Raw genomic sequence first — 24,989 nt, 5'->3', positions numbered from 1 at the left:
AGCCACCTCCTGCCCCACCGGCTGCCCGGCCGTCTGGAGTCCTGCATCATAACTGGGGCAAGCTGCCAGCCTCTCCCCCTCCGCCGCGGGCGCCCTTCAGCCCCTCCAGGGCACCGGCCTCGTGGGCATCATCCCCAGGGCGGGGCCCAGAGGCCAGCCCGGAAGCAAGAGCTGCTGCAGGGTCACTTTATTTGGGAATCGCAGCCACACTGGTCTGCCCGGCGGACATTTGACAAAGCCTCTCTGTCCCCTCGGGCCTGGAGTGCTCAGAGGCAGCGGCCAGGAGCCCACCCCCAGCCCCGGCCGGCACAGGGGTCTGGGCAGCCTGCCCTGGCAGGGAAGACGCGGCTCCTCCGGGGCTGCAGCCCCTTGGTGGCCCCTGGCCTGGCCCAAGCAGCAGCCTCCCCTGAAGAGCGGCGGCTGTAGGCTCCCCCGCCTCCCCTGCCGGGGGTCTTGGGCGGGCTGGGCGGCCCCGCTCCTCCGGGGGAGGCGGGTGGGGGTGAAGGCCTCCATCCCTGGGGCGCTGGGCGGCCCCGCTCGGAGTCCACAGAGCAGGTGGGGCGCTGGGCGCTCATTCGTGGTTGTACGTGAAGCTTCTCCACCGGCTCGACGGCTTCCGGGGCTTGGGCTTCTGGCCCGCCTTCTCGGCCCCGAGCCTGGAGGGCTTCTGGAAGTTCTGTGTAAACGGAGCTGAGTTCGTATTCCCTGTGGGGCGAGAACCCCCAGTGAGGTGGGCTTCCAGCGCGGGACGGGGTGGGGTGGTGGGGACGGGCCCACCCTGCCCACGGCGGACCCGAGGCTGGTCGGGGGGAGGCCCCTCCCTGGCTCTCCCTCCCATCCAGGCCCCGGGCATCCGGGGGGCCGCGGGCACGTGCACACGGGGAGGGCACCCCGCCCTCTCGAGGTGACCCCACCGGGCTCTCCCCGGAGACGAGCCCTCTGCCCAGAGATCGCGTTGGTAACGGAAGCGCCAGCTCCGCTCAGGGTGGGGCCCTAGTGAACACGGGGAGCCCGGGTCGGGGGCCGGCGCTCCGGCCGGGAACAACGGGGGGCAAGTCGGGGGTCGAGCCTCGAGGGGCGGCGTCTGGGCAGGTGACGGGCATGGACGGGACCCGGCGAGGGCCAACCTCGCACACCCCACACTTCCCTCCCTCCTTCGCAGCCTGGACAGACTAGCAGGAGGCATCGGGTCAGCCCAGGGCCCCACCTGGGCACACGGAAGGGGGTTGGCAGCAGCCCCCGGGGTCCAGCCAGCGGGAGGAAAGCACAGGCAGCGCCCGGTGTGGACGCTCACGCCATCAGCCCCCACGTACCGGACAGTCAGTAGCCGCCTGTGGGCATCAGACGGAATGGGGGGCCCTGCAGGCCGGGGTGGGGGCTGCCGGGGCAGTGTGGACTCCAGGAGGAAGGGAACCTCGCCCTGCCGGTGGGGGGCGGGGGGGGAAGCTTTGCTGCCAGGGCTCGGCCCAGAAACAGCGGCTCCCGGAGCAGGGGTTCCCGTGGCCCCCGGCAGGTACTGGGGGGGCTCCCCGCAGCCAGAGTGAGACACCTTTGGGGATGGGGAGGGACACCCCCAGATGGGAGCTCAGAGCTTACAACCGACCAGACACCCCTGCCCGGAGGCCGAACCCCGCAGGCGCTGGGCAGACGGCGCGGAGTGTGGTGTGGGGTTGGACACGGGGGCTGCGGGTTGGAACAAGCCCACTGCTTAGGAGCAAACAGGAGGCTGGGGACCGCACCACCTGGAGCTGAGGCGAGGAGCCCCCTCGGGAGGAGGGGACCCCCACGGGAGGTAAGGAACCCCCATGGGAGGTTAGCACCCCCGGGGAGGAGGGGATCCCCCACGGGAGGTGAGGACCCCCCAGGAGGGAATCCTCCACAGAGATGTGGACCCCTGGGAGGAGGGGACCCCCATGGGAGGCGAGGACCCCCAGGGGGAGGGGATCCCCCCACCTCCAGGAAGAGGGGGTCAGACCCACAGGATGCGAGGACCTCCCGGGAGGAGGGGATCCCCCATGGGAAGCAAAGACCCCATGGATTGAGGGGATCCCCCACAGAGGTGAGGACCCCCCAGGAGGCAGGTTGGCAGGAGGTCGGTGCCCCCAGGCCAGTGCGCGGGGGAAGCAGGTCCAGCCGGGAGTGGGGAGGTGGACTGGAGCCCCCCGCCCCGAGAAAGGGAAGCCCACTGCCCGTCACGCACGGGATGGCAGCCTGAGTGTGGCCCCAGCTGCAGACGACCAGGCCCTTTGAGTCCCTGTGGAGGAAATTCTGGAGAAGGGCGCAGAGGGGAGCCGCCCGGGGGCCCGGGGGAGCACACGGCATCACCCGCTGCGCCCTGGCCGAGCCCTGCGGCCGCCGCACCCTCGCGACAGCTAGTGCACTGGGGACGAGTGAGGACCAGGTGTGCACGCCCGCTCCCCGCACGGAGGCCGCGGGGACCCGGGACCCAGGGCACAGCCAGCTCTCCGGAGCCACGGCCGCCCGGCCCTGATACGCGTCCTCCCGGCAAGGGCCAGACGCAGGGCGGCGGGCACGGCGGAGGCTCCTGCGGCGAGGACCAGGACGGCAGCGATCGCACCCCGCGGCGGCCCGGCCCGGACAGCGGCGCCAAGTGCCCCGCGAACAACGCCAGGAGCGGGCGCCTCGTGGCGCGGTCGGGAACGTCCGCTCTTGCTTTCTGCTCAGGCCCTGGGCTCAGGGGCGTGGGCTCGAGCCCCGAGTGGGCTCCGCTCAGCGGGATTCGCCCCCTGCCCCAGCCCCTGGGTGCCCTCGCCCTCGCCCTCTCTCCAATACATAAATAGGTCAACTAATAAACAGGATGGTCATTGGTCGCCGTCAGGGAAGGCGGAGAGAGGCTTTCCCAAGCACGGGGCGGCGGGCGGTGCCACGGTGGGACAGTCTCACGTCCCTCAGGGACACAGGAACGGAAAGGGAGACCGGGGGCGGGGTAAGGGCGCAGGCCGGCCGCGACTCGTCCCAGGCATTGCAGGACACGTGTCCCCCGAGTGCTGCTGCCTCAGGGGCTCCTTGTCTCGTGTTCACTTTTTTAAATGTTCAGGGGTGAGGGCCTTGAAGCTGCTAAAGGGAACGGGGGGGGGGGTCCTTTAAAATAAAAGCGCGCACACCACAAACGAAGCCAAGCTGGACGCCCTGGCCTGTGGTCGGTGAGGGGCGGTGGCCAGAGGAAGGAGACAGGGGCAGGACGGGAGACCCGCAGCCCCGGGCCTGTGCCTTCTGCGGCCTTCCTGGGACCGCCTGGCCACCCCACGGCCCATCTCCCCAGAGGCCGCGGAAGGCTGGATTCCGGGGGGACCCTGACAACCGTGGGTTCCAGGCCCTCTGTGTGGTCACCAGCGTTCCAGACTGACGACCCCTCTCCGTCCCGGCTCACCTGGCTGGTCCCCTCGGGCCTCTGAAGCTGTCCTGTTCCCCCTCCCGGGCATCTGCCCCCCCGGCTCCCTTGAGCTCCCCTGGCCAGCCCGCGGGCCGCTGCCCACTCTCCGAGAGCCCAGGTACAGGGCCCGGGAGGGGTAGCAGCAGCCAGCCTGGTCCCCCGAGACCCGGCCCCACTGCCCCTGAGGACGGGGCTTCCCCTCAAAGGCATCAGCAGTGCCAGCCCGGGTGGCTCCCCGACCTAAGGGAAGCCCGGCAGCCCCTCTGCAGGGCTCCCCTCGCCCCACCCCTGGACCTGGCCTCCTCCCGAGCGCCCCTCGCCCGTCCTGCCGCCTGGCTCCTCGGCCTCAGCCTCCCTCCCTCACCCGCCGCCTGCTCCTTCGTCCCCGGGCCCCGTCACCTGACCGCTGCCCCTCATCTGACCCGGACTCTGCCGGGGTGCAGCTCCCTCGAGGGCCGTGGCACGTCGGAGCCCGCTCACCCGGCGGCACCCTGCTCTCCGGCTCGGGAGGTAGGCGGCCTCCCCTTCCCAGCCCGAGAGGAGGACCCCGAGTCCAGGCAGGTGGCCGAGCGGAGCCCAGAGGCCCAGGGGACGCTGAGCAGGGTCTGGGCACGCTCACGAGCCAGCGGCCGGGGCAGCGGCAGGGAGGGAGGTGGGCGGGCTGGTCTCCGCCCTCCCTCAGCAAGCTGCCCCCCTCGGGCTGCCTGGTAAGCCCCCTGCCCGACCCAGCCCTCCGCCCCGCACCAGCTACCACTCCGCACACGCACGCACGCACACGTACGCACAGACCCACCGGCCGGGAGGGCATGGCCAGCGCGGCCTCCCCACCGACGCGTGCACCCCAGGGCTCCGTCCGTCCTCCTTGGGCCGCGAGCGCATTCTCAGCAGCGGGCTCTCCCCCCGAGCGCCCCTCCGTCCCGCACCCCTGCCCACCTCTGTGCCGGGCCCTTCCCCTCCCCCAGGGCCTGCGCTCCGGCCCCGGGCCGCACACCCCCACCACCTTGCTCCCACACCCGATGACAGGGGAGCCCACACAGCAGCGGCCTGCAGGCTCCTGGGGCGCAGACCAGCGGGGACACGGGTGGCGGCTCGGTGTGGGGCCCAGGCTGGGCACGGCCTCCTCGTCCTGCTGGGAACCCCACTGTGGAGCAGGGGCTAAGCGACCAGGGCTCCCAGGTTCGCAGGGAGCCAAGGAGAAGGGAGGCGGATCCCCCGGAGCAGCCGGGAACCCCACACCCCGAGAGCAGGAGCAGGTGGAGGGGCCCGGCATCACCGAACCTCCTGAGGAGGGGGCTGTGCTCTGCAGGTGCCGGGCAGGAGCCCCTCGGCCCACTCGCCAAGTGGAACCACCACCTGGTCTGCGGAGGGGACCGAGTACAGGGACAGCTGAGGCCCGTGCTGCCCCCACAGTCTGAAGACCCGTCCAGCTGCCCGCAGCTCTCAGGACCTGGGGGGCTGGCCTCTGGCTCACTGCACCCCGTGGCATCCATGCTGCCGGCCACCAGCCCGGGAGCCCCGGTACCAGGCCCTGTGGGAATCAGGGAGCCACCCCAGGGCACAGGGAGGCGGGGCCTGTCCCCCCCAGGGGCTCAGGGAGGCAGGTCGCACAGGTCCTGGCGGGACCAGCCGAGGGCCCTGCACTAGCCGGGTCCTCCCAGCGGCCGAGGTGCAGTGGGAACAGCACCGCTGGAGCCTGGCAATGGGGGCATCTCCCCACAGGGCGGCTCTCGGGGACAGCCAGCGGGGAAGGGGCCGGTTATCTTGTGGACGGGGCGCAGGCGCCCAGAGCCCGGCGGTCAGCGCTGGGCCGGGAGCGCTCGATGCACACGACCCAGAAGCGGGAGAAGACTCCGCAGCAGCCTTCTGGGAGCGGGAGGGGGGCACAGGCATGTGGGAGGCGGGCACGGCCCAGTGGGGGCGACGGGGGTCTAGAGCCGTCGGAAGGGGACCCTGACAATGGGTGCAGGGAGACGGCCCCGCAAAGGACTTGGTGGGACGCAAGTGGGTGCAGGAGCAACAGGGGTGGCCTCCGCTGCAGGTGCCCGTGGCCGCAGGGACGGAGAGGAGGCAGCGGCGGTGGCAGGAGTTCTGGACGTGCCTGGTTGGGCCAGATGCTGAAGGCAGGGCTGCGGGTGAGGAGGGACCCCGAGGGCCACCTTGGGGGGCTCTCTGCTCGGGAACCTGTCCACCTGGACCCCGACGGCACAGCCTCGCCCGGAAGCCTGAAGCCACCAAGGATGCCAGACGCCTCCGGGTCATGCAGACGAGCAGGACGGTTGCACCACCACACGCCTGAACCGGGCGGGCCAAGTCCGCGGTTCATCTGAGCTCGCGGGGAACGCCGGGGGGGGGGGGCGCACAGCGTGGGCAGGGGTGTCCGGGGAGGGGGCGCCGCCCGACACCTGCCGCTGCGCCCGGCAGACGGAGGACTCCGTCGCCGCGAGCCGTGGGGGACCGTCCCCGCGGGCTGGCTCTCGCTCTTACGCAGGAATTCCGGCCGATCATAAAATCGGTAAAATGCTGGTGCGTGAGGAGTGTTCTTGAGTGTGGGCGAGACTTGTATGATCTGGGTCTGGGCACTAATCGGCCAGCGAACCGGGCCCTGAAGGACAGGACACGTGGACCTGACAACAGAGTGAGAAACTCCAGGGAGCAAAGTTCAAACCGAGAGAGGGTCCCCCGCACCCGCCACAAGAGGCAGCAGGGAGGGCGTGGGGTCGGGAGGGAGCGCTCGCTCGGAGGCCGGAGGGGGTCGCGGGGGTCGCGGGGGTCTGCGGGCCTCTACGGTAAGGGGAGCCGGAGCCGAGGAGGAGCCCCGCCTGGGCGTGTGGGGGGACGCTCATGTCCCACGTGAATCCCCGGGAGGCGGGAGGTTGAGGCAGTGCTCAGAGCCCGGTCAGGTGTCCCGGGGCAGACACGCCCGCAGCCCTGCCGCAAGCAGGCGAAGGCCACGGTGGCCATGCGAAGGCTCCTGAAATCTGATAATGCGACCTCTGTGAATTCTTCTAGAAGGAAAACCAGGTGGAAGGGGGGGTCAGGTGCCTGCGGGCCTTGAGGACGCTGGTGGGACGCACCCAGCGCCTCGGGCAGGCCGGGGAGGGTGACAAGTGAGCCACTTAGTGAAGAACCAGTCGGACGCGTGCAACAGGCGTGTGCACTCTGCCAGCGCCTCCGTGCACAGCCCAGAACCCAGCGCGCTCAGCCCACCGGTCCCGAGCGGCAAGACCGGGAGGATTGTCGCGGTTTGCCTTGTCCTTATTGTGGTGCACGCGTAATGGGAATAAATACGACTTTCCTTGGGGGGACCTTACGTTGCAGAAAAACATGTAACGGCCTAGAGATTCGAGGTTGAGTTAGAACATACGGATCACGCTCCCACGTCCGGACGGGTGTGGCGGGCGGCGTGGGAAGTGCGAGCGAGGAGCGGCGCGTGTGAGGTACGTGCAGTGTGAGCACGGGCACACGCGCCGTCGGAAGGACACGCCAAGGCGCTGCCGGTGGCCACTTCCGGGTCCGGCATCATCGCCGTCCAACCGTTGGCGCGTGGACCTGCGTCCTCTCCAGATTCTCATCGTCAACACGGATCGGTTCAAAATTGAGGGGTGCTCATTGGCAGCACTTCCTTCCCGGGCAGGTGTGGTGGGAGCCGCCGCCTCCCGGGAGGGCCCCCAGGAGACGGGAGGGCAGCCTGGGGGCCAGGACTGGCCCGCGCACACCCCAGGCCTCAGGCCCCGCCGCCCCCTTCCGCCCACCATCACCCCGTGCAGTGCTCCTGACTCAGTCCCGCCCAGACCCCCAGGTCTCAACCACGGGTGACCCTCACACCCACCGCCCGCCCCAGAGCCTGCCGGACCCGCACCGACACTCAGGACGTGCACGTGGAGGGGACGCGCGAGTGGCCTCCCGGCAGGAGCTCCTGGGCGCACTGACCCGCATCCACCCGCCCTCCCGCGGCCCACAGACGCCAGGTGCCAGCGGCCGGGGAAGCCGGGGCTCGTGGGGCAGAGCTGGAGCAAGGCGGAGAGGGTTCACACCCAAGGGCGCTTTATTGTGAGGTCCCGAGGGAGACGGTGCCACACAGCCCCGCGGGGCACACTCCGGGCAGGAGGCAGACGAGGCCGGGCCAGCGGCGTGGAGGCCGCCCGAGCTGTGGGTGCCCGCGGTGGGGAGGCAGCGTGGCGCAGGCTGCTGCCGGGCCCTCCCCACGCCACGGGCGCCGGGTGCGGCTCCTTACTGAGTCTCTTCCACCCTCCACGGCAAGTCCTCCAGGTGGGGCCCTGGACAAGGAACTGGCAGGGAGGACGGAGGTGAGGGGCCTGCGCTGTGCCCCCGGGGGGCTGGGGTGCGGCCCCCAGCGGGCACGCACTCCCTGTGGGCCCCGCAGCTTGCGGCTGTTCGGGGCCGTCACCTGGCACCACCCCCTCAGCTCTCCGAGCCCCGGGCTCCCCGCTGCACGCACGGCGACGAGGGCCCCACCCCTGCCCTGCTTGGCTTCATGCTTGCACATGGCAATGACTCAGTTTCTCCAAAGAGGGGGACTCCCAGCCTGGGGCCCCCAAGCCCAGGGAGCCTGGTGCAGATCCACGTGCACCCCGCAGGCAGAGCCTGTTATTAAAGCCCCATTTTACGGAAGGGGAGTGGGGAGGACGGAGAGTCAGAGCCCGGAGGGGAACGGCTTCGGGGGCACGGGCGCCAGGCCCGGTCAGCCCCGCCTGTCTGTCCGTCCACACCAAGGACTGGCTCTGGGAGAGCGCAAAGCAACCCCTGCGCCTCCCCCCGCCTGGCCCAGTCCCAGGGGACAGCTTGCTCATCCTTAGCTCCCCTCGCAGCGGGGGAGCCTGGGACCGGGTCACCACCCACATGCCCACAGCTCTTCCCAGGTCATCCCAAAGAGGGGAGGTGGGAGGGCGGGCTAGGCAGAAGCTTCCAGATGCAGCGCCCAGGCCAAGTACCCTGTGGTCAGGGCAAGCAGCGCCCACCAGGGCCCCCACGCGTCCGGGGGAGCCCCCAGGTCGGGTGTCCCGGTTCTGTGGGGCCCAGGCCGTGCCCACCTCCAGGGAGCCACGGGCACATGACGCCCAGGGGAGGAGCAGTGGGCTCTGCGCCCTCCCTGTCTGCACCCCAGGCCCACCTGGGAGGTCTGCAGAGTCGCCGGAGCCCGCGAGACTTCGGGGAACAAGGGAGACCTCGCTCGGCCACCCCAAGGCGGGGGCCTGCGTCCCAGCAGCCCGCCTGACGCCCGGACTCACCGATGGCCGACAGGGTGCCGCAGTCCCTCTTGTGGAAGTCGCCCCAGGCTTTGGTCTTGCAGTACTTGCTGCAGGTCAGGATCCCGTAGCAGCGGGTGCAGGGCGCCAGGCGCACCCCGATGGAGCGGCCGCACTGGTAGCAGAACTTGAAGAACGGGACCCTGCCAGGGAGCAGCAGGGCAGTCAGGGGGCACCCGCCACCTGCGCCCCGCCATTCCCCGAGGGGGTGCTGAGGGGCAGCCCCACGAAGTCCCCGTCCAGGGGGCCCGGCACAGGGCCGTGAATAGGAAACACTGAGCCCGGAAGCCGCCGGGGCTGGGTGACCACGCAGGGCATCCGGGACCCTCCTGCGCCACAGCATCGGGGGGCAGGCCCGGCAGGCACACCGCGGCGCTGTGGGTGAGCCTGGCATGCTGCACCCTGTCTCGGGGGAGGGTGGGCCAGGGCAGATGCAACCCCTGGCCTGTGCCTGCTCATCACCCCCTCACCACCCTCTAGCGTTTACGGCACGGGCACCTCCCAGGATGCCCTCGGGGATTACAAGGTCTAGAACAGCAGTGGGTGCAGAGCCACGGTCCCAGGGAGGGGCCGGTGCTGGAGGGGCGGTAGGGGTGCAGGGGCCCAGGGCAGGACACCCCCTGGGACAGCAAGCCTGGGCTCAAGCCCGCTGGGCCACTCCACGAGTGCAGCTGTGCCCCTCTGCCCCCCATGGTGGCCCAGGCACGGCCACCGTCGGCCACTTACAGCTCCTGCTCCTCCAAGTGCAGGGCTTTGGACATGCTGATGCTTTTCCGCTTCATCCTTTGGTAGGGGGTCAGCTCCGCTGCGCCGACAGAGAAGCACGTCAGCACAGGGGCCCCGAGCTGCCCACCTCAACCACCGTCCCGCGGGAGCCTCAACCACCGTCTCAGCACTGCGGGGACGTGGGGGGCCCCCAAGCCTTTCACAGCCCCTTGGCAAGTCTGAGCAGGGCCAGGGCCAGGGCCGCGGGGGAGTCCACAGCCTCTGGGGACGGGGCTTGGCCCCGAGGCTTCCCTCTGCCCCGCACCCTCGGCCATGCAGCTGCACCTCCTGGCCCCCCTGCGTCTTTGCCGTCTGGGGTGGCTCAGTGCACCCATCACCACACCGATAAAGGGCCACCAGGCTTTGGCCTTGACCGGCCCACAGTCCTCTCTGGAGTGAAGCCTCCTGGCTCTGCTCTTGGGGGCTGGCAGCAGGGTACACATGGGCTGGGGACCAAGGGCATGAGGCCCCCTCCAATTGCTGTCCCCCTTCCCCTCCTTAAATAGCACGTCAGTGCCCACCCTCCCCCAGGAAGGCCACCTAACCTCTAAGTCGGCAGGAACCCCACAAAGCCCTGCTGGCCACAGGAGCAGAGAAGCCGGGGGCCCCTCGTTCCTCTCCATCCCCCCCGCGCCCACCAGCACCCAGGGCTGCACCGCAGCGGTGCCAGCGGCTAGAGCGTGGGCCCGGGAGCCCAGCTCTGTGACACGGTGTGCGGAGTCAAAGCCGCGGTCATGAGGGCCACGCAGCACCAGGGCAAACTTCTGGGCGAGGCTCCGGCGAGGCAGAACTGGAGGCCCAGGTGGTGGTGCCATGGCCTCGTGCCCCGGGTGGGGCAGAGGAGCACCGTTAGCGGGAGCGTGGGACCCGGACACCTCTGTGGACCTGTACGGCTCAGGGTCCGGCCGAGTCGCACCGTGTCGACTGCACGACACGCTCGCCGGTCCAAATCGGAACCCAGGCCGGTAGCCGCCGTCGCTCCAGTCCTGGGCAACCACGACCCACTTTCTATCTCCGTGTGTTTGCCGATTCTGGACGTTTCCTATGAGCGGAGTCAGTGTGTGTGTGGCCCTTGGTGCCTAGATTCTTTTGCTTAAAATGTTTTTGAGGGTCACCCACGTTGTGGCACCCACGGGTATTCCACTCCCTTTGGTGGATCAGTAACACCCCATGGCGGGGCTGTGCCACCATTTGCTTTTCCATTCGTCAGCTCACGGACGTTTGGGTTGTTTCCATTCTGTGGCTCTTGTAAACGCTGCTGCTATAGACATCCAAGCGCGGGGTTTGTGTGGACGTGTGCTCTCACGTCCCTCGGGTCTAAACGTGGGAGCGGAATTGCTGGGCCGTAGGGTAAGTCTGTGAGGAGCATTTAAGGAGCCGCCAGGCCGCCCTCTGAGGACGCTGCACGTTTCCCCTTCCCGGCAGCGGTGTCGGAGGCTTCTGCGTTGCCCACATGGTCGCCGTAACACTTGTTATCGACTTCCTGACGACAGCCGCGCTGGGGGCGTGAAGCGGTTCTCGGAGCAGTTCGCTTTGTACATGACGGGGGCTAACGACACGGAGCATCTTCACGTGCACTTGTTCGCCGCTTGTAGGTCTTTCTTCAGAGAAATTTCTGTTCATGCTCTCTGCCCATTTTTAAATTCAGTTATTCGTCTTTATTAGGGAGTTGTATGATTTTTTAATCTATCCTACATACGAGTCCCTTAGGAGATATGTGAGTTTTGATGTATCTCCCCTACCAGGGTTGTCTTTCCATCTTTTTTTTTTTTAAGATTTTTATTTACTCATGAGAGACACAGAGCGAGAGAGAGGCAGAGACACAGGCAGAGGGAGAAGCAGGCTCCACGCAGGGAGCCCGATGCGGGACTCGATCCCGGGTCTCCAGGCTCACGTCCTGGGCTGCAGGCGGCTGCCCTGTCTTTCCATCTTCTTGATTGTGTCCTTTGGAGAATGTAAATTTTTAATTTTGGTGAAAGCCAATCTATCCATTTTTTTCTTTCATTGCTTATGCTTTTGGTGTCATATCGAGGAGTTTACTGCCAACTATGAGACTATGAGGATTTGTCCCTACATTTTCTTTGAAGAGATTTATATCTTAAGCTCTTGCATTTAGGTCTTCAGTCCAAATTGACTTAAATGTTGTATGTGGTGTGAGGTAGGGTCAGACCTCATTGTACTCCGTCTGGATAACCACTTGTCCCAGTACCATTTGTTGAAAGTCCTGTTCTTACCCTCGTTAAAAAGCGTCGGCATCCTTGTTGAAAATCAGCTGACATCCACACGTATTTGTTTCTGGGACCTGTATTCTATTCCACTGGCCCGTGTGTCTGTCTTCACGCCAGTGCCACACTGTTTTTATTGTTGTCTTGGCAGTGAGTCTGAATTTAGGAAGTACAAGTCCTTCCACTTTGCTTTTTTCTTTCAAGCTTGCTATAGCTAGCCACTCCGGGACCTTTGTGATTCCATATGGATTTTTTTTTTAAGATTTTATTTATTTATTCATGAGAGACACAGAGAGAGAGGCAGAGACACAGGCAGAGGGAGAAGCAGGCTCCATGCAGGGAGCCCGACGCGGGACTGGATCCCTGGACCCCGGGATCACGCCCTGAGCCAAAGGCAGATGCTCAACCACTGAGCCACCCAGGAGTCCCTCCATATGGATTTTAAAATCAGCTTCCCAATTTGTACAAAGGCGGCAGTGGGATTCTGATAAGGAAATATCCTCCCATGTACTGAGGCCTCCTTTAACTTCAGCACCGTGTTGTAGTTTTTAGAGAGTAAGTTTGAACTGCTCTTGTTCAACGTATTCACCAGTATGTTATTTCTGTTGACGCTGCTGTAAATGAAACTTTTTAGAATCTCATTTTTGGTTTGCTTGCTGCAATGCTATAGGCATGCTGTTGATCTTTGCATATTGATCTTATATTCTGCAACCTTACTAAACGCACTCGTTGGTTTTAATAGCGTAATTGTTTTATATTTTTAGTGATATTTTAATATTTATATATTTAGTTTAATATTAGTCTCAGTTTAAAAAGTGGATTCCCCAGATTTTCAATCTGCAAGATAATTTCTGCAGAGAGAGATGGCTTAAGTCTTTCCTTTCCGATCTGAACGACTTTCTTTTTCTTGCCTAGTTATGCTGGCCAGCAACGCAACGCCAGCACAACGCCAAACAAATGGAGAGAGAACCCATTCCTGTCGTCTCCCTGACTTAGGGAGAAAGCAGCCTGTCCTCCACCATGGAGTCTGAGTCAGCTGGACCCCTTCGTAGGTGCCCCTAATCGGGTAGGCAAGGGCCCCTCCATTCCTTGTTTGCTGTATGTCTTTTATCATGAAAGGTGTTGGGTTTTGTCAAATGCTTTTTCTACATCAATTGAAATGATTATGTGATCTTTCTTCTTCAGTCTAATAATGTGGTGTTATGTTGACTTTGTTGTTGTTGTTAAGCCATTCTTTCATTCGAAGGTCTGGCTGCCAGCAGCCAGGGTGCTGGGGTGGGGGGTGGGCAGCCAGGGTGCAGAGGTGGGGGGCGGGCAGCCAGGGTGCAGAGGTGGGGCAGCTAGGTGCAGGGGTCGGGCAGCCAGGGTGCAGAGGTGGGGGTCAGGCAGCCAAGTACAGGGGTCGGGCAGCCAGGTGCAGAGGTCCAGGTGTGTTGGGGCACAGAGGCCTGGCGGCCAGGGCAGTGCTCTGTGGGAGCAGGAGCCCCGTCACTGCCACCTGGAAGCAGCACACTCCCTGTGTGCACTTGGGTACTTTCCAGATCCTTCTCCGCATCCGTCAGCCTGTCTCCCAAGTCAAATGACCCTACAGCCCTTCCCTCCAGCCAGACCGCGTGCGGCCCTCAGGACCAGGGCTGCCCCCCAAGCCGGCAGCACCAGGCAGGGGCACGGTCGCCATCCCAGCCCCCAGGACACAGCTCCCTGAGGAAAGGGCGGGGAAGGTCCCTGCTCCTCCGGTCCCAGAGCCGACCAGCCCACCCGGCCCAGAGTGTCCTGAAGTCACACTCAGCTGCCCGCCTTCTGGAGCAGCGGGGCCTGCCCCCCACAAGTCCTGGGGCTTCCGGGCTGTCGTGCACCCCTGCTCCTTCCCACACGAGGCCCCACGGCAGCCTGAGCGGCTCAGCCGGGACCCTGTCCCCCAGGTGTCATGCCCTCCACCTGTGGCAGCAGGACAGGCAGTAGGTAGTTGGTGCCAAGTCACAGCGGGTGTCCCCTGGCACCGGGCAAACGTGCCCCCTGGCAAGGGAGCCCTGGGCCTCTGTTCCCAGCTCATGTCCCCACCTCCCTCCGTGACTCTTGCTGGCCTCCGGGGAGGGGGCCGCAGCTGGCCTCTCCGGTACCGCCCTGGCGCGTCCCCCACGGCCTCAGCAAACAGCCCCGACGCCCGCGCTGCCCCAGGAGGCGGGGATCGCACGACGGGCCCCCGAGCCCGCTGCCACCCACCTCTCTTGCTCAGGTTCAGCACCTTCGGGTCCCACTGGCTCTCCTTGGCAAAGACGGCGCGGCGCAGCTGGAAGCCCATGTATTCCAGGAGCCTCTTCCGCGCCACGAACACCTCCCGCTCGGCCGGCGTCAGCATGTGGAAGGGGCAGTGGGCGATCTTCCGGTCCTGCAGCACAACACCGGTCACCGCCAGGGACCGCGGGGCCCCGGCCACCACCGCGGGGGGACCCTGGGCGGCGGACCCCACGGAGCCGCAGTCAGGACGCGGGCAGGACACACGGAGGGTGGCTTGGCCTTCCCTCCGGGGGCAGGAGGCTTCGGTCGGGGGCGGGGGGGGCCTGTGGCCGAGCCTCGCCGAGACACCCCGAGGCCCCGGCCCTCGAGCCCGCCCCCCACGGGACGCACAAAGCTGTACCTGATAGAACTTGAAGTACCCGTAGTCGACGGCCGTGCCCACAGCCACCTTGTCCCCCTGCGTCAGCGTCACTGGCCTCAGGATGTCGGCCCCGTAGTTAATCAGCTGGTCGATCTGAGCAGAGCAGAGCCTGTGTCACACGCGTGGACGCCCCCCGCCAGGACGCAGGACTCGGAAGCTGTGCCCCACGTCACCTGAGGCAGGACGGCAGCCCAAGGACAGTGCCCCAGCAGGACAACAGGCGCTGCCCCCAAGGGCCACAGTCGCCCATCCGGCCCAGGGAGGCCACCCGGGGAGTCTGCGGTCAGGACAGACGGACAGACAGGCTGACCCCACAGAGGAGAAGTTAGGTGGACATGGGGTAGGTCGAGGCTGGGCCGCTCGCAGGCCCCCCGGCCCCACCACGTCCCGGAGGCTCGATGACACGCGAGTGCGCTCGGAGGCGGCACGAGTGGCTTACCACGGATTCCGCGGCAAATGGCACCCAAGGGAGGCGCCCTCCGCCCCAAGGAGGGAGGACCGGGCTCCCCGGGGGCTGCGCGGCCTCACAGCTAGCTGGGAGCCTCCGCACAACCGCAGACCCCGGCCCGGTGCGGCCCCGGCCCAGCAGGGGAAACCCAGGCTGCACCGCCCGCGCCGCGCATGGGCCCCTCCGGGCCAAGGGCAAGGGGGCTGTCGCCCGGGGGGCGCACGGCGGTCCCCAAAAGGCCAGCGGAGCACAGAGCCAGTGGGCAGGAGGCCCCAAGCCCGTCCCCCGATGCGCCGACCCTGTCTGCAGCCCGCCCCCGAGGTGCCAACGCCTCTCCGCTCCGGCCGAGCAGCCCCCGTCCCACGAGGGCGCTGGGCCGGGGGGGGGGTGCGTTCTCCTGGGGAGGCACAGCGGGGAAGCCAGCCCCTGGTCTCGGCCTCACCGTCCGCTCACACCTGAGACACGACCACGGACCCAGGAGCCAGACGCCGGCTTGGAGGACGAGCTCTGGGCGGCGGGGAGGGGAAACGCGGCTCCGGCTCGGTCGTGGTCAGGGCGGGAGCCGTCGAAGGTCACAGTGGGCCCGAGGGCCGAGCCGGAGGGGGTGGAGGGCCTGGCGATGGCCGGTGGCCGGGGTCTGGGGAGGACCGGGTGTTGCGCGCCCCGTGAAGCATCCGGTAAATGTGGGCTTTCCTGGCGGGGGCACGATGGGCACCAGCTGGGGCCGGCGTGGGGGGCCGGGGCGGCCAGGAGGCGGGGACGTGTGTGAGCCCAGGCGCGAGGACCGGTGCGTTGGGTGCGCGGCTGCGGCGTCCCTGCACTGGTCTCTGACCTCCATGGGTTTGTGTTAATCAAAATCAGTAAATGAATGAGCTGCAGGTCCCTAAATCAGTGAACACCCAACTGGCTGGCTGATTCGGGGTCGGGGCCGGAACCCGCAGGCGAGTGAGGGACCCTCGATGCAGCAGGACGCAAGGCAGACATGAGGCTCCCAAGGTCAAAGACAGGATGACCCAAGGGTAAAGAACGGGTCCTTCCACCTGCCAACAGGTGCGGAGGCGGGTGGCGCCGTTGGGGCAGAGCCGACCTGCCCCCCTCCCAGCCCCCATCCAGACCCGAAAATGGGATCCAGAAGCAGGGGCTCAAGGAAAGGGGTCGTAGGTCTCTTCACTTGAAGTTAAACTCTTGTCGAGCGTCGAGCGTGACAGCCTCCGGAAGCCGCCTGTCCCCCGCCCCCAGCTCTGGTGCTTACAGCTCTCGGGGACCCACACGGTGTCCCCCAGGGAGCCAGGGCTGCGAGGGCCCACAGAGAGCCGCCCACGGGTGTGGGAAGGGCCGGGCTTCCCGGGCTGAGCTGTCACGGAGACCCCGGGCCCTGGGTGGGAGCGACGAGGGGCAGACGCACGGGGGCCGTGCCTGGGTGCCTGGCGGGGCCTGAGCAGCCGGGAAGACAGAGGGGCTGAGGCAACAGCGCAGCTTCCAGGACCCACAGAGCCCAGGGCCTCCGGGTCGCACCTGCTCTCACACCTGAGCCCACCCGGGGGAACAGCTCCAGCACCAGCACGGCCAGGACACGGCACAGTCGCCTGGGGCACAGCAGCCCCCCCAGATCTCCACCCGGGGCACAGCAGCCCCCAAACCCCACCTGGGCCATGACAGCCCCCCTGGATCCCCACCCAGGGCACAGCCCCCCAGACCCCCACCCGGGGCACAGCAGCACTCCCAGATCCCCACCTGGGGCACAGCAGCACCCTGAGACCCCCAGCCGGGGCACAGCAGCCCCCCCCAGATCCCCACCCGGGCCACGACAACCCCCCCAGACCCCCCCGGGGGCGGCAGCCCGCTTCCCTGCACGCCCGCCCCCTCCAGCCTCACCCCTCACCAGGGCCAGCTTGCTGTCCGTGCTCCTCTGGTGCTCGTAGGTGAGGTCACAGGCGACACACAAGGCGCTGCCCAGGCCTTTGGTCAGCAGCAGGTTGGGGTCGGCTCCGTGGGACAGCAGCTCCTTCACAATCTGGACACACACGGGCTCGTCAGCGCCGGCGGAGGGAGCCCCCGGGCCAAGGCTGTGCGGCACCAAGCACAGTGACCGCCACACCCGGGGCTCGTGCCTGCCACCCACAGGTGCCACTGCCGCCCGGCCCAGAGGACGATGCTGGGGCAGGGGGTCCGCGCACCCCGGCAGCCCAGGTCTGGCGCTTCCTCTGCGCGCTGTCCTGTGCGCTTGCTGCAGAGAGCTCCCGGCTCAGGTCGTGCTTTGCAGCCGGGGGGCAGCACACGGCCTGGTGGGTCCCATCAGCCCTCCTCCCTGGGACCAGCCTGCCCTTGCCGCTTAGGCACCTGAGTCACTGCGACCACCTGCCCAGACGCCGAGTGGGGCACATCTCGCTTGTTCCCTGCTGTGTCCCCAGCCACCGGCCCCGGTGCCACCAGGAAGCCAGGAGTGATAGTCACTTGGCTGGACGTGAGATGCACTGGCGTGTGGCTCTCAAGAGCTTCCTTCCCCCCCGAGGAGCTCCCAACCCCCCCACCCCGCACCCGAGCGGGCACAGAGCAGGTGCCCCTATAACGTGCTCAGTGAATGACCCTGGGTACAGAGGAAGGGAGGAGGGACAGAAGGACCACAGGAGCCCCCTCGCCCCTCACCAACCACGCCTTCATCTTCCTCAGACCTCTGCCCATATGTCACCTCACCGAGCAGCCCCTGGCCACCCGCTAAAACAGCCCGTCCCCGTCATTCTCTACTCCTTATCCAGCTGTCACTTCTTCACAGCACCTATCACCGCCGGAAATTTTGTGACACACTCGATTGTGATGTGTCCCCCACACTAGAAATGTAGGATCCGGGGATCCCTGGGCGGCTCAGCGGTTTAGCGCCTGCCTTTGGCCTGGGGCGTGATCCTGGAGTCCCCGGATCGAGTCCCACATCGGGCTCCCTGCATGGAGCCTGCTTCTCCCTCCGCTTGTGTCTCTGCCTCTCTCCCTCTATAATAAATAAATAAATAAATAAATAAATAAATAAATAAATCTTTAAAAAAAAAGAATGTAGAATCCTTGAGAGCAGGGACCCTGTTTTATTTGGCACCTCATGCCTCCAGTGGTGCCTCCCTGGCACACAGTGGGTCTCACAAAACAACAGTTAAATGTAAGGATGAATGGGGACACGTATTGCAGACGGATGGATGGAAGGAAAAAGGAAAAGAGGAACAAAGAATGATGGATGAGGAATGAACGGGTGGCATGATGGAAGGAAGGATGGATGGAGGAGAGAAGGACAGATGATTGGAGGGATGGAAGGATGGATGGATGGACAGATGGAAGGATGGATGGTGGATAGATGGACAGATGGATGGACAGAGGATGGACGGATGGACGGATGGAGGGAGGGATGGATGGATGGATGAAGGACACACTGGTGGGTGAGTGTGGGTAGGTAGGCGAGTGGACGGCTCAGTGAGTGGGTGGATGGACGCAGGTGGGCGGGTGGATGAGTGGACAGACAGGCAGACGGGTGGACGGTGGACACACATCCTTGCCAGCGGCAGAGGTGGGCGTTGGCCAGGGTGCCTTTCCCAGGGCCCCAGGGGTCCATGTCTGGGGTAGGCGGGGTGACCCACCCACCCTGAGGAGCGTCCCCCAGCTGAACCCTCATCCTCACTGCTCCCCTCCCTCTCCACACCCTCCTCTCTCTGAGGCGCTCCATCCCCCGGGGAGGGATCCACGCGGCCCCGCTGCCGCCAACAGCAGCAAATCCCGAAGACTGACTAGGGAGGGGGTCACGGTGAGGCAGAGACTGCAGGAGCGCCATCGGGGGTGTGCAAGATGCTCACCAGGTCATTCCCGCTGGCGATGGACAGGGAGAGTGGGGAGTGGCCGCTCCACAGCATGTTGGGGTTCGCTTTGTGGGAGAGGAGGAGCCGGACTACGTCCCTGGCACACTGGGTGGGGAGAAAGGCAGGACCACAGGTTAGAGGGGGCCCCGACTCCCAGGGGCACCTCACGCTGACCATTCACTCAAACGCCATAAGTTCAAGTTTGCCGCTTAATTGCCATTTCCTCCAGACGGACACCCTGCCCGGCGCACGGGGAGCGCCCTGGATTTCGGATGGACGCGCGGCCCGGCGGGTGGAGGCTGCCCGGACCCTCAAACTGGCAAGATGTTTCCTAAACATACAGCGTTTCCAGCACAAGGCAGGAAGGGACACATGACGCACGAACGGCTGGAAAGCTCGTCGGGACCGTGTGACCGTGGAAGCAAGGCCGGCGCGTCCGTCCGGCCAGAGGAACGTGCCTCGCCCCGGGGCTCAGGGGTCGTGGAGGGCACCGAGCGCAGGAGCAGCCCGGCCCCAGCAAAGGGGGTGCACCCTGTGGGAAGGGCCCGTCCCTTCTCTCCCTCCTCCTCTCCCGCGGGTGCTGCGGGTCCCCCGCCACAAGGACTCCTCCAGGCTGCCGCTCCCCCTGCAGGGGCAGACCCAGAGGGCTGCTTGGGCCACCTCCAGGCCCATTCCCTCCGCGCCCCCCCGGCCAGGTATCAGCCCAAGGCGGCCTCCCCCTCCCGTCCCCCCCACCGGAGCAGACACGACGGGCAGAGTGCTGGCCTGGGCCCCAGGAGGCTTTGGCAAGGGACGCAGTGAAGTGGGGTGGTGTGTGGGGGCCGCCCACCTGGCCCACCCAGCCTCACCCTGTGCCCACCCCCGTGCAGGTCCTCACACCCCCACAATCATCACCCTGTGCGGGGGCAAACCACCCACACCCCAGACCCGAGCGGCTGGCTACCATTTTCATTTGGGGTAAACTGAGGCTCTGGTCTACTGAGTGCTCCCAGGCTTACTGACCTGCGCTGCGCTGGCCGCACCACACCCAGATTTGGTTCCCGGTTACCCCCACACCCTCCCCAACCGCCCGGCCCTCCTCCGACAGGTCCCCGCACCTGCTTGCTGACAAAATCCCCGAGGCCGACAGGAGGCACCGACCGCGGCCCAGGGAGTCCCGGCCTGGCACGGTCGGTAACGGTGACCGGCGGGGCTGCAGTGACCACCCCACGCACAGAGCACGGACACGCAGGACGCGCAGACGGCCCCCACGCCGACCCACAGGCGCGCACACAGACGTGCCCGAACGCTCACAGGCAGGCGCCCGCGGAACACACATGCACACACGCACGGGCCCCCACCCGGCGCACGCCGCCGCCCGCCTGCAGGGGCCCGGCGCACCTTGTAGCTGTCCTCGCGCTCACAGGCCACGTGCAGAGCCGTCCTGCCCCCCTCGTCGGGCGCCGACGCGCGCTGGCTGTGGTAGATGCTGGCGGGGCCTGCCTCGTTGCTGAGCTTCAGGCTCGAGGGCAGCAGGTCTAGCTGCGTGCAGAGGGGACACGTGCTGGCCCCGCGCCCGTCCCCGGCGGGAGGCTGGCCCGGGAGACGCCGGCAGGTGCGAGCTCGGCGCGGAGCATGAGCCAGTGGCCTCCGTCCCCAGACGGCGGCTGCGAGTCCCCGGAGTGAAACGCGGAGGGGCTCAGAGCCGGTCCCCTGCCCAGCCGGGCTCCTGCCCAGGGAGCTGCGCACAAGACCCTGGCCGCGCGGGGCACACGGGGCACTAGTCAAGCTCGTTGGGGACAGCGGCGTGAGACCGAACTTCGGACAGGAGGGCCCTGGGGCCGCAGCACCCTCACCCCGCGGCCGGGCAGCGCACCTTGCCCGGCTGGTACACGTCGTCCTGGTCGGCCGCCCTGGCGTCCACGTCCGTGACAGCGTGCAGCAGCAGCTCCGTGACCTGGACGCCCTCCTCCCCCGGCAGGGCGGCTGCGATGTGCAGCGGAGTAAGGGCCCCCAGCTGCAGAGGCGACACGGGCACGGGTGAGGCCGGCTCCCAGGGCACGGCCCCTGCCCCCACCTCTCGGACACCCCACGGCCACGTGGTCCCGGCCTCGTTGCAACATGTGGGACAACGAAGCGCTCCCGCGTCGGCTCCCGCGGGCCTCCACCTGCCAGGCCCGCAGCCCCGGGGTCTGTCTGCACGTTAGCCAGTGGCCCCGCCTCCCTCCGACAGGCGCCCTGCCGTCCTGCCGGGCCCCCGCTCCGGATGCCCCCACGGGGACGGCCACCCGGCTGCCCACTGCAGTCCCACCCAGGCCCGGCACCACCCACGGCAGCCCTTGGCCCCCTGCGGGCGCTGTCGCAACGTGCCGGCCACACGGAGGCGAGAGAGCCCAGCCAGGAGCACGCAGCCGACAGCGCCGAAGCCCAGGGCCGTCCGTGGCCCCCGGCCAGCCCCCCCCCCGAGCGCACCCCCGAGCGCACCCCCGAGCCCAGCTCCGCCAGGACACTGCAGAACCAGGGCTCTGAGCTCTCCACCGGGGCCCTGGTCAGCCTGCCCCGCCCCCCCCGGGCCTCCCCAGCCCCCCGCGGGTCCCACCTCAGCGGGGAGCCGGATGTCCGTCCGGGCGCCGTTCTCCAGCAGCAGCCTCACCCCGGCCACGTCCCCGGCCTTCACAGCGAGGAACAGGACGTGCATGGGCATGCAGCACAGGTTGGGGTCCGCGCCCCGGCGCAGGAGGAGCTTGATGGTCTGCCACCGGCTTCGGCGTCTGCAAGGATCGGTGTGACACGGTCACGGCCCGGAGGACAGGCACAGGACGGCACCCTGCCCGGGTCACGAGAGGCGCTCGGAGCCCCACCGGGCACAGCCTGGCCCGAGGACACCGCGGCCCCACCTTCCCGAGACCTCTGGCCCCTGCCCTGCCCCAGGGCGGCCCCCTGTCACCACCCTGAGCTGGCCACCCCCGCCAGGCTCCAGGCTCCGTGGCCCTGCCCGCATCAGCCCTGGGTGGCCGCTCAGCCTTGCCATCACCTGTGACATGGGGCACGAGCTGGGGGCCAGCCCTCCCTCCCCGGTGGCCATGGGCACCTAGTACACGCGGGGCACAACGCTGCACCCAGACGTGCATGCTCCCACATGCACACACAGCGTGTGCACACATACACGCACCACACACCACACACACATGCACATGGGACATACCTACACTCACGCACGTACACCACGTGCACACACGGACACACACGACAGGTACAAACACACGTGCACATCACACATGCATGTGCATATACAGCACAGCCTGCACACCGTGCATGTCACACACACGCGTGCACAACACATACACACCTACACCTGCACACGCCACACACACGTGCGTCCGTGCACTGCACCTCCCTTACGAGCAGCGCGGGGCCAGCAGCAGCAGGGCAGCCTTGCCCAGACCCGGCGGGGACGACAGCCCCACTGGGGACGGAGGAGCACGTGCTGAGCAGCCAAGCGGGCTGTACGGCGGGAGGGGAGCAGGACCAGAGGGGGTCCGGCCCGGCCCGCTGACCCCGCCGCCAGCGCAGCCGCAGGTGGGCAGGCAAGAGCGCAGTGGGCAGGCCGGGTCAGCCCAGAGCAGCGGCGCCCAAACGCCCGCCCTTGGGACCCCCTCTACTCCTAAGGTCCCTCGAGGACCCCAAAGAGCTTTGCATGTGCAGGTTCCACCCACCCGTGTCTACCGCAGTACAGGTAAGATGAGAAAAATGCCTAAATACTAATACATTTAAAACAATTATAAACCCATTGCATATTAACAAAAACAAGCTTTTATAAAAAACGTGCACTTGGCTGCACCAGAATCCAGCACCGCGAGGGTCCCAAGCCCGGGGGAGTCTGTGACATCAGGACCTGGTCGTGTGGAAAGAACTGAGCTCTCCCCGAGGCTGACAGGTGTCATCGGACGCTGCGGGGGGGGCACACGGTGACAGGTGCACAGCGTCCAAAATCCAAGTCTCCTCCCGAGAGCCAAGACGTCACCACTGGCCACACACCCTTCGGGGGTCTCCTAGAGCCTGAGGCTTAGCGTGTGTACAAGGACGAGGGACCCTCGCGTGCCAGTTGGTCATTCTTGCAAGTAAGGGGGTGTCCCTCCGGGGACGGCGGCAGCGCCCCCCGCGACACCCGTGCTGGAGACGCTCTTCCCTCGGGAGAACCGTCCTGCCGGGGGGGGGGGCAGGCGAGCCTCGGGACCCCCAGCTTGTCGCACAGCAGCAGAAAGGCCCGGCCTCGGGGTCAAGATTTAATGGCTGAGAAGCCCCCGCTGCTGCATCGCGTGCGTTCCCAGCGGCGTGTGTGCGGGGCAGGAGACGCGGGGCGGGTGTCACAGGGCGGAAGGGCAGGTGATGTCTGAGGAGCCTTAGGAGGATCGTTCCCCCCCCCAGACTCCCCGACAGTCTGGGACCCCCGCGGGTGCTTGGAGAGGCGGGGGGCTGAGGGTCTGCAGGGGGGCGGGGGGCGGGTGAGCGTGTGTGTAGGACCGCGTGCAGGGCAGCGTGTGGGGAGTGGGGGTGAGGGGGCGAGCGCGTGTATGAACGTGCAGGACCAGCGAGGGCGAGCCAGCGAGTGTGTGCGGGCTCTGGGTGCACGCGGGGTGGGCGTGTGTGTGCACCCCCGCGGGGGCCCCGGCGCTCCTGGATTCTCACTGCCACTGTCCCCCCGTGTCGTACCTGGGCCCCCAGCCCTGGGCCCCACAGGCAGTGGCCACCCTGACACCCCGGGCGGCAGCGCCCGGCACGGGCCCCCCACGTCCCTGCAGGCTCGCCGCCCCGAGTGTGGCCCTCGGCCCCCGCGCTCAGCTCCAGCGACCTACTCGATCATGGCCAGGGCCATCCTCCTCATGGTGCCCTTCACCGAGCCGGTGGCGCCGAGGGACCGTCTCTGCAGCGTGCTGTGGGCCTGGGCGCTCTTCTCCAGCAGGTCCTGGGACAGCTCGATGGCGTAGTTGTGCACGCAGACGTCGGACTCGAAGTCCGTCTCCTGGCTGCCCGGCGTGCACCTGTCCGGACTCCCCGCCACGCCAACCATCCCCTTCTCCAGGTCGCTGACGCTGCCCCGCGGCGACACAGGCTCCCACTTCTGAGGGTTGCCCCCCGGGTCGGGGGACTCTCGAGACGGCTGCGTGCCCACGGAGAGGCCGTCCTCCTCGCTGCCCGACACCACGGACCTCCGCTCCTGGCTGCCGGGCGTGGGCACCCACTCCTCCAAACTGGGCTCCTTGGCGGCTTCGGGGAGTGAGGAGGAGCGGCTGGGGCTCACCGGCACACTCGGGGCTTCCTGGGGGAGGAGGGGAGGCACGCGTCCCATTAGAAGAAACGAGCGGTCAGAGCGCAACCCTGAACCTAAAGAAGATAAACCAACTTCTTTAGCAAGAAGCGGCGCGCACGGTGCACGGCGGCTTCCGGGCTCCCGGGCCGACGACGCCGAAGCACTTTGCGGACACCCCGAAACCTGAGCCACGCGGCACGGAGCCCGGCCACATCCGGCAGCCGATGGCCTCGGTCCTCGCGCTCCTCACACAGACGCTCGCCCGTGGATACGCTCGGGTTGAACAAAATACCTTCTCAGAATCGATTCCCCCTGGTTTACCACTTTTTTTCACCGTGGCTCCTAGAGACTTTTAAGATTTAGTGTATTCGAGAGAAAGCGAGAGAGCGTGCGCAGGGCGGAGGGCAGAGGGGGAGGCAGGCTCCCGATGAGCGGGGAGCCCGGTGGGGCTCGATCCAGGACCCCGCCCGCACCCCAACCCTACACATTTACAGGGCAGGATGGCCACGTGGCTGCGCCACATCCACGGAGGCTGCCCGGGGCCCTGTTCAGAGCCTCTGTCCCCCCGGGGGGGCCCGGGACAGCGGCGTCCCTGTGGCCAGGAGGGCGGGCTCTTGGGCCCCAGCCCAGACCCCTGAGGCAGAAATGCTGGGGGTGCGGCCAGCTCTCCGTGCCCCCCGTAGATGGGGAGGCCTCCCGGGCCCAGGGCCTCCGCGGGGTGCAGGGGGCACAGGGGCGCGCCCACACGGAGGCCGCCGGGAAGGAAGGCTCCGGTGCGGTGCGTGAGCCCGGCTGCGGCTGGACGCGGGGCCTCCGTTCTAAAGAGGAGTCGCCGTGGGAACCCAGGGAACCTGCCCCCACGGGCTCCCGGGGCGCCGGCAACACTGCGGGTGCTGAGAGGCAGAGGGATGACTGGGTCCTCTGCCGCCGGCCCCGCGGCCCGAGCGCGCACACGTGGAACTTGCCTGAAGGTGAGCGCGGCTGGGGCCCGGCGGGCGAGTGGACGCGGCGGGTGCGCCGCGAGCTGGCGACGCCTCGGTCTGCGCGACGGTCCACGCGTGCTCCCGCACGTGCCGCCGCCTCCTCTTATTTTGTGTACGGGCAGTGT

At 67.1% G+C, this 24,989-nt stretch overlaps 1 protein-coding gene across 5 annotated transcripts in view; it reads right to left on the bottom strand.

The window, feature by feature from the left end:
* Nucleotides 1-180: 180 nt before the first annotated feature.
* The window catches only part of ANKMY1 (ankyrin repeat and MYND domain containing 1), a 43,062-nt gene continuing 18,253 nt past the window's right edge, over nucleotides 181-24,989 (bottom strand). The window contains exons 8-18 of one of the 5 annotated variants that reach the window (XM_041767062.1): nucleotides 23,427-23,890; nucleotides 21,170-21,341; nucleotides 20,447-20,587; nucleotides 19,972-20,112; nucleotides 18,589-18,696; nucleotides 16,641-16,772; nucleotides 14,290-14,403; nucleotides 13,875-14,040; nucleotides 9,388-9,466; nucleotides 8,644-8,804; nucleotides 181-705 (exon numbers count right to left, since the gene is read on the bottom strand). In XM_041767062.1, the coding sequence (XP_041622996.1) occupies nucleotides 572-705; nucleotides 8,644-8,804; nucleotides 9,388-9,466; nucleotides 13,875-14,040; nucleotides 14,290-14,403; nucleotides 16,641-16,772; nucleotides 18,589-18,696; nucleotides 19,972-20,112; nucleotides 20,447-20,587; nucleotides 21,170-21,341; nucleotides 23,427-23,890 (1,812 nt within the window). In that variant the 3' untranslated portion in view covers nucleotides 181-571. Of the gene's footprint in view, nucleotides 706-7,427; nucleotides 7,684-8,643; nucleotides 8,805-9,387; nucleotides 9,467-13,874; nucleotides 14,041-14,289; nucleotides 14,404-16,640; nucleotides 16,773-18,588; nucleotides 18,697-19,971; nucleotides 20,113-20,446; nucleotides 20,588-21,169; nucleotides 21,342-23,426; nucleotides 23,891-24,989 lie in introns of those variants that run through there. The other 4 variants (XM_041767064.1, XM_041767065.1, XM_041767066.1 and 1 more) reach the window with 4 other exon arrangements.

The sequence above is a fragment of the Vulpes lagopus genome, chromosome 8 (assembly GCF_018345385.1).
Source record: "Vulpes lagopus strain Blue_001 chromosome 8, ASM1834538v1, whole genome shotgun sequence".
Taxonomy (NCBI): Eukaryota; Metazoa; Chordata; class Mammalia; order Carnivora; family Canidae; genus Vulpes; species Vulpes lagopus.
Note: the sequence above shows the minus strand (reverse complement) of the source record. Positions and strands in the feature narration are given on the sequence as shown.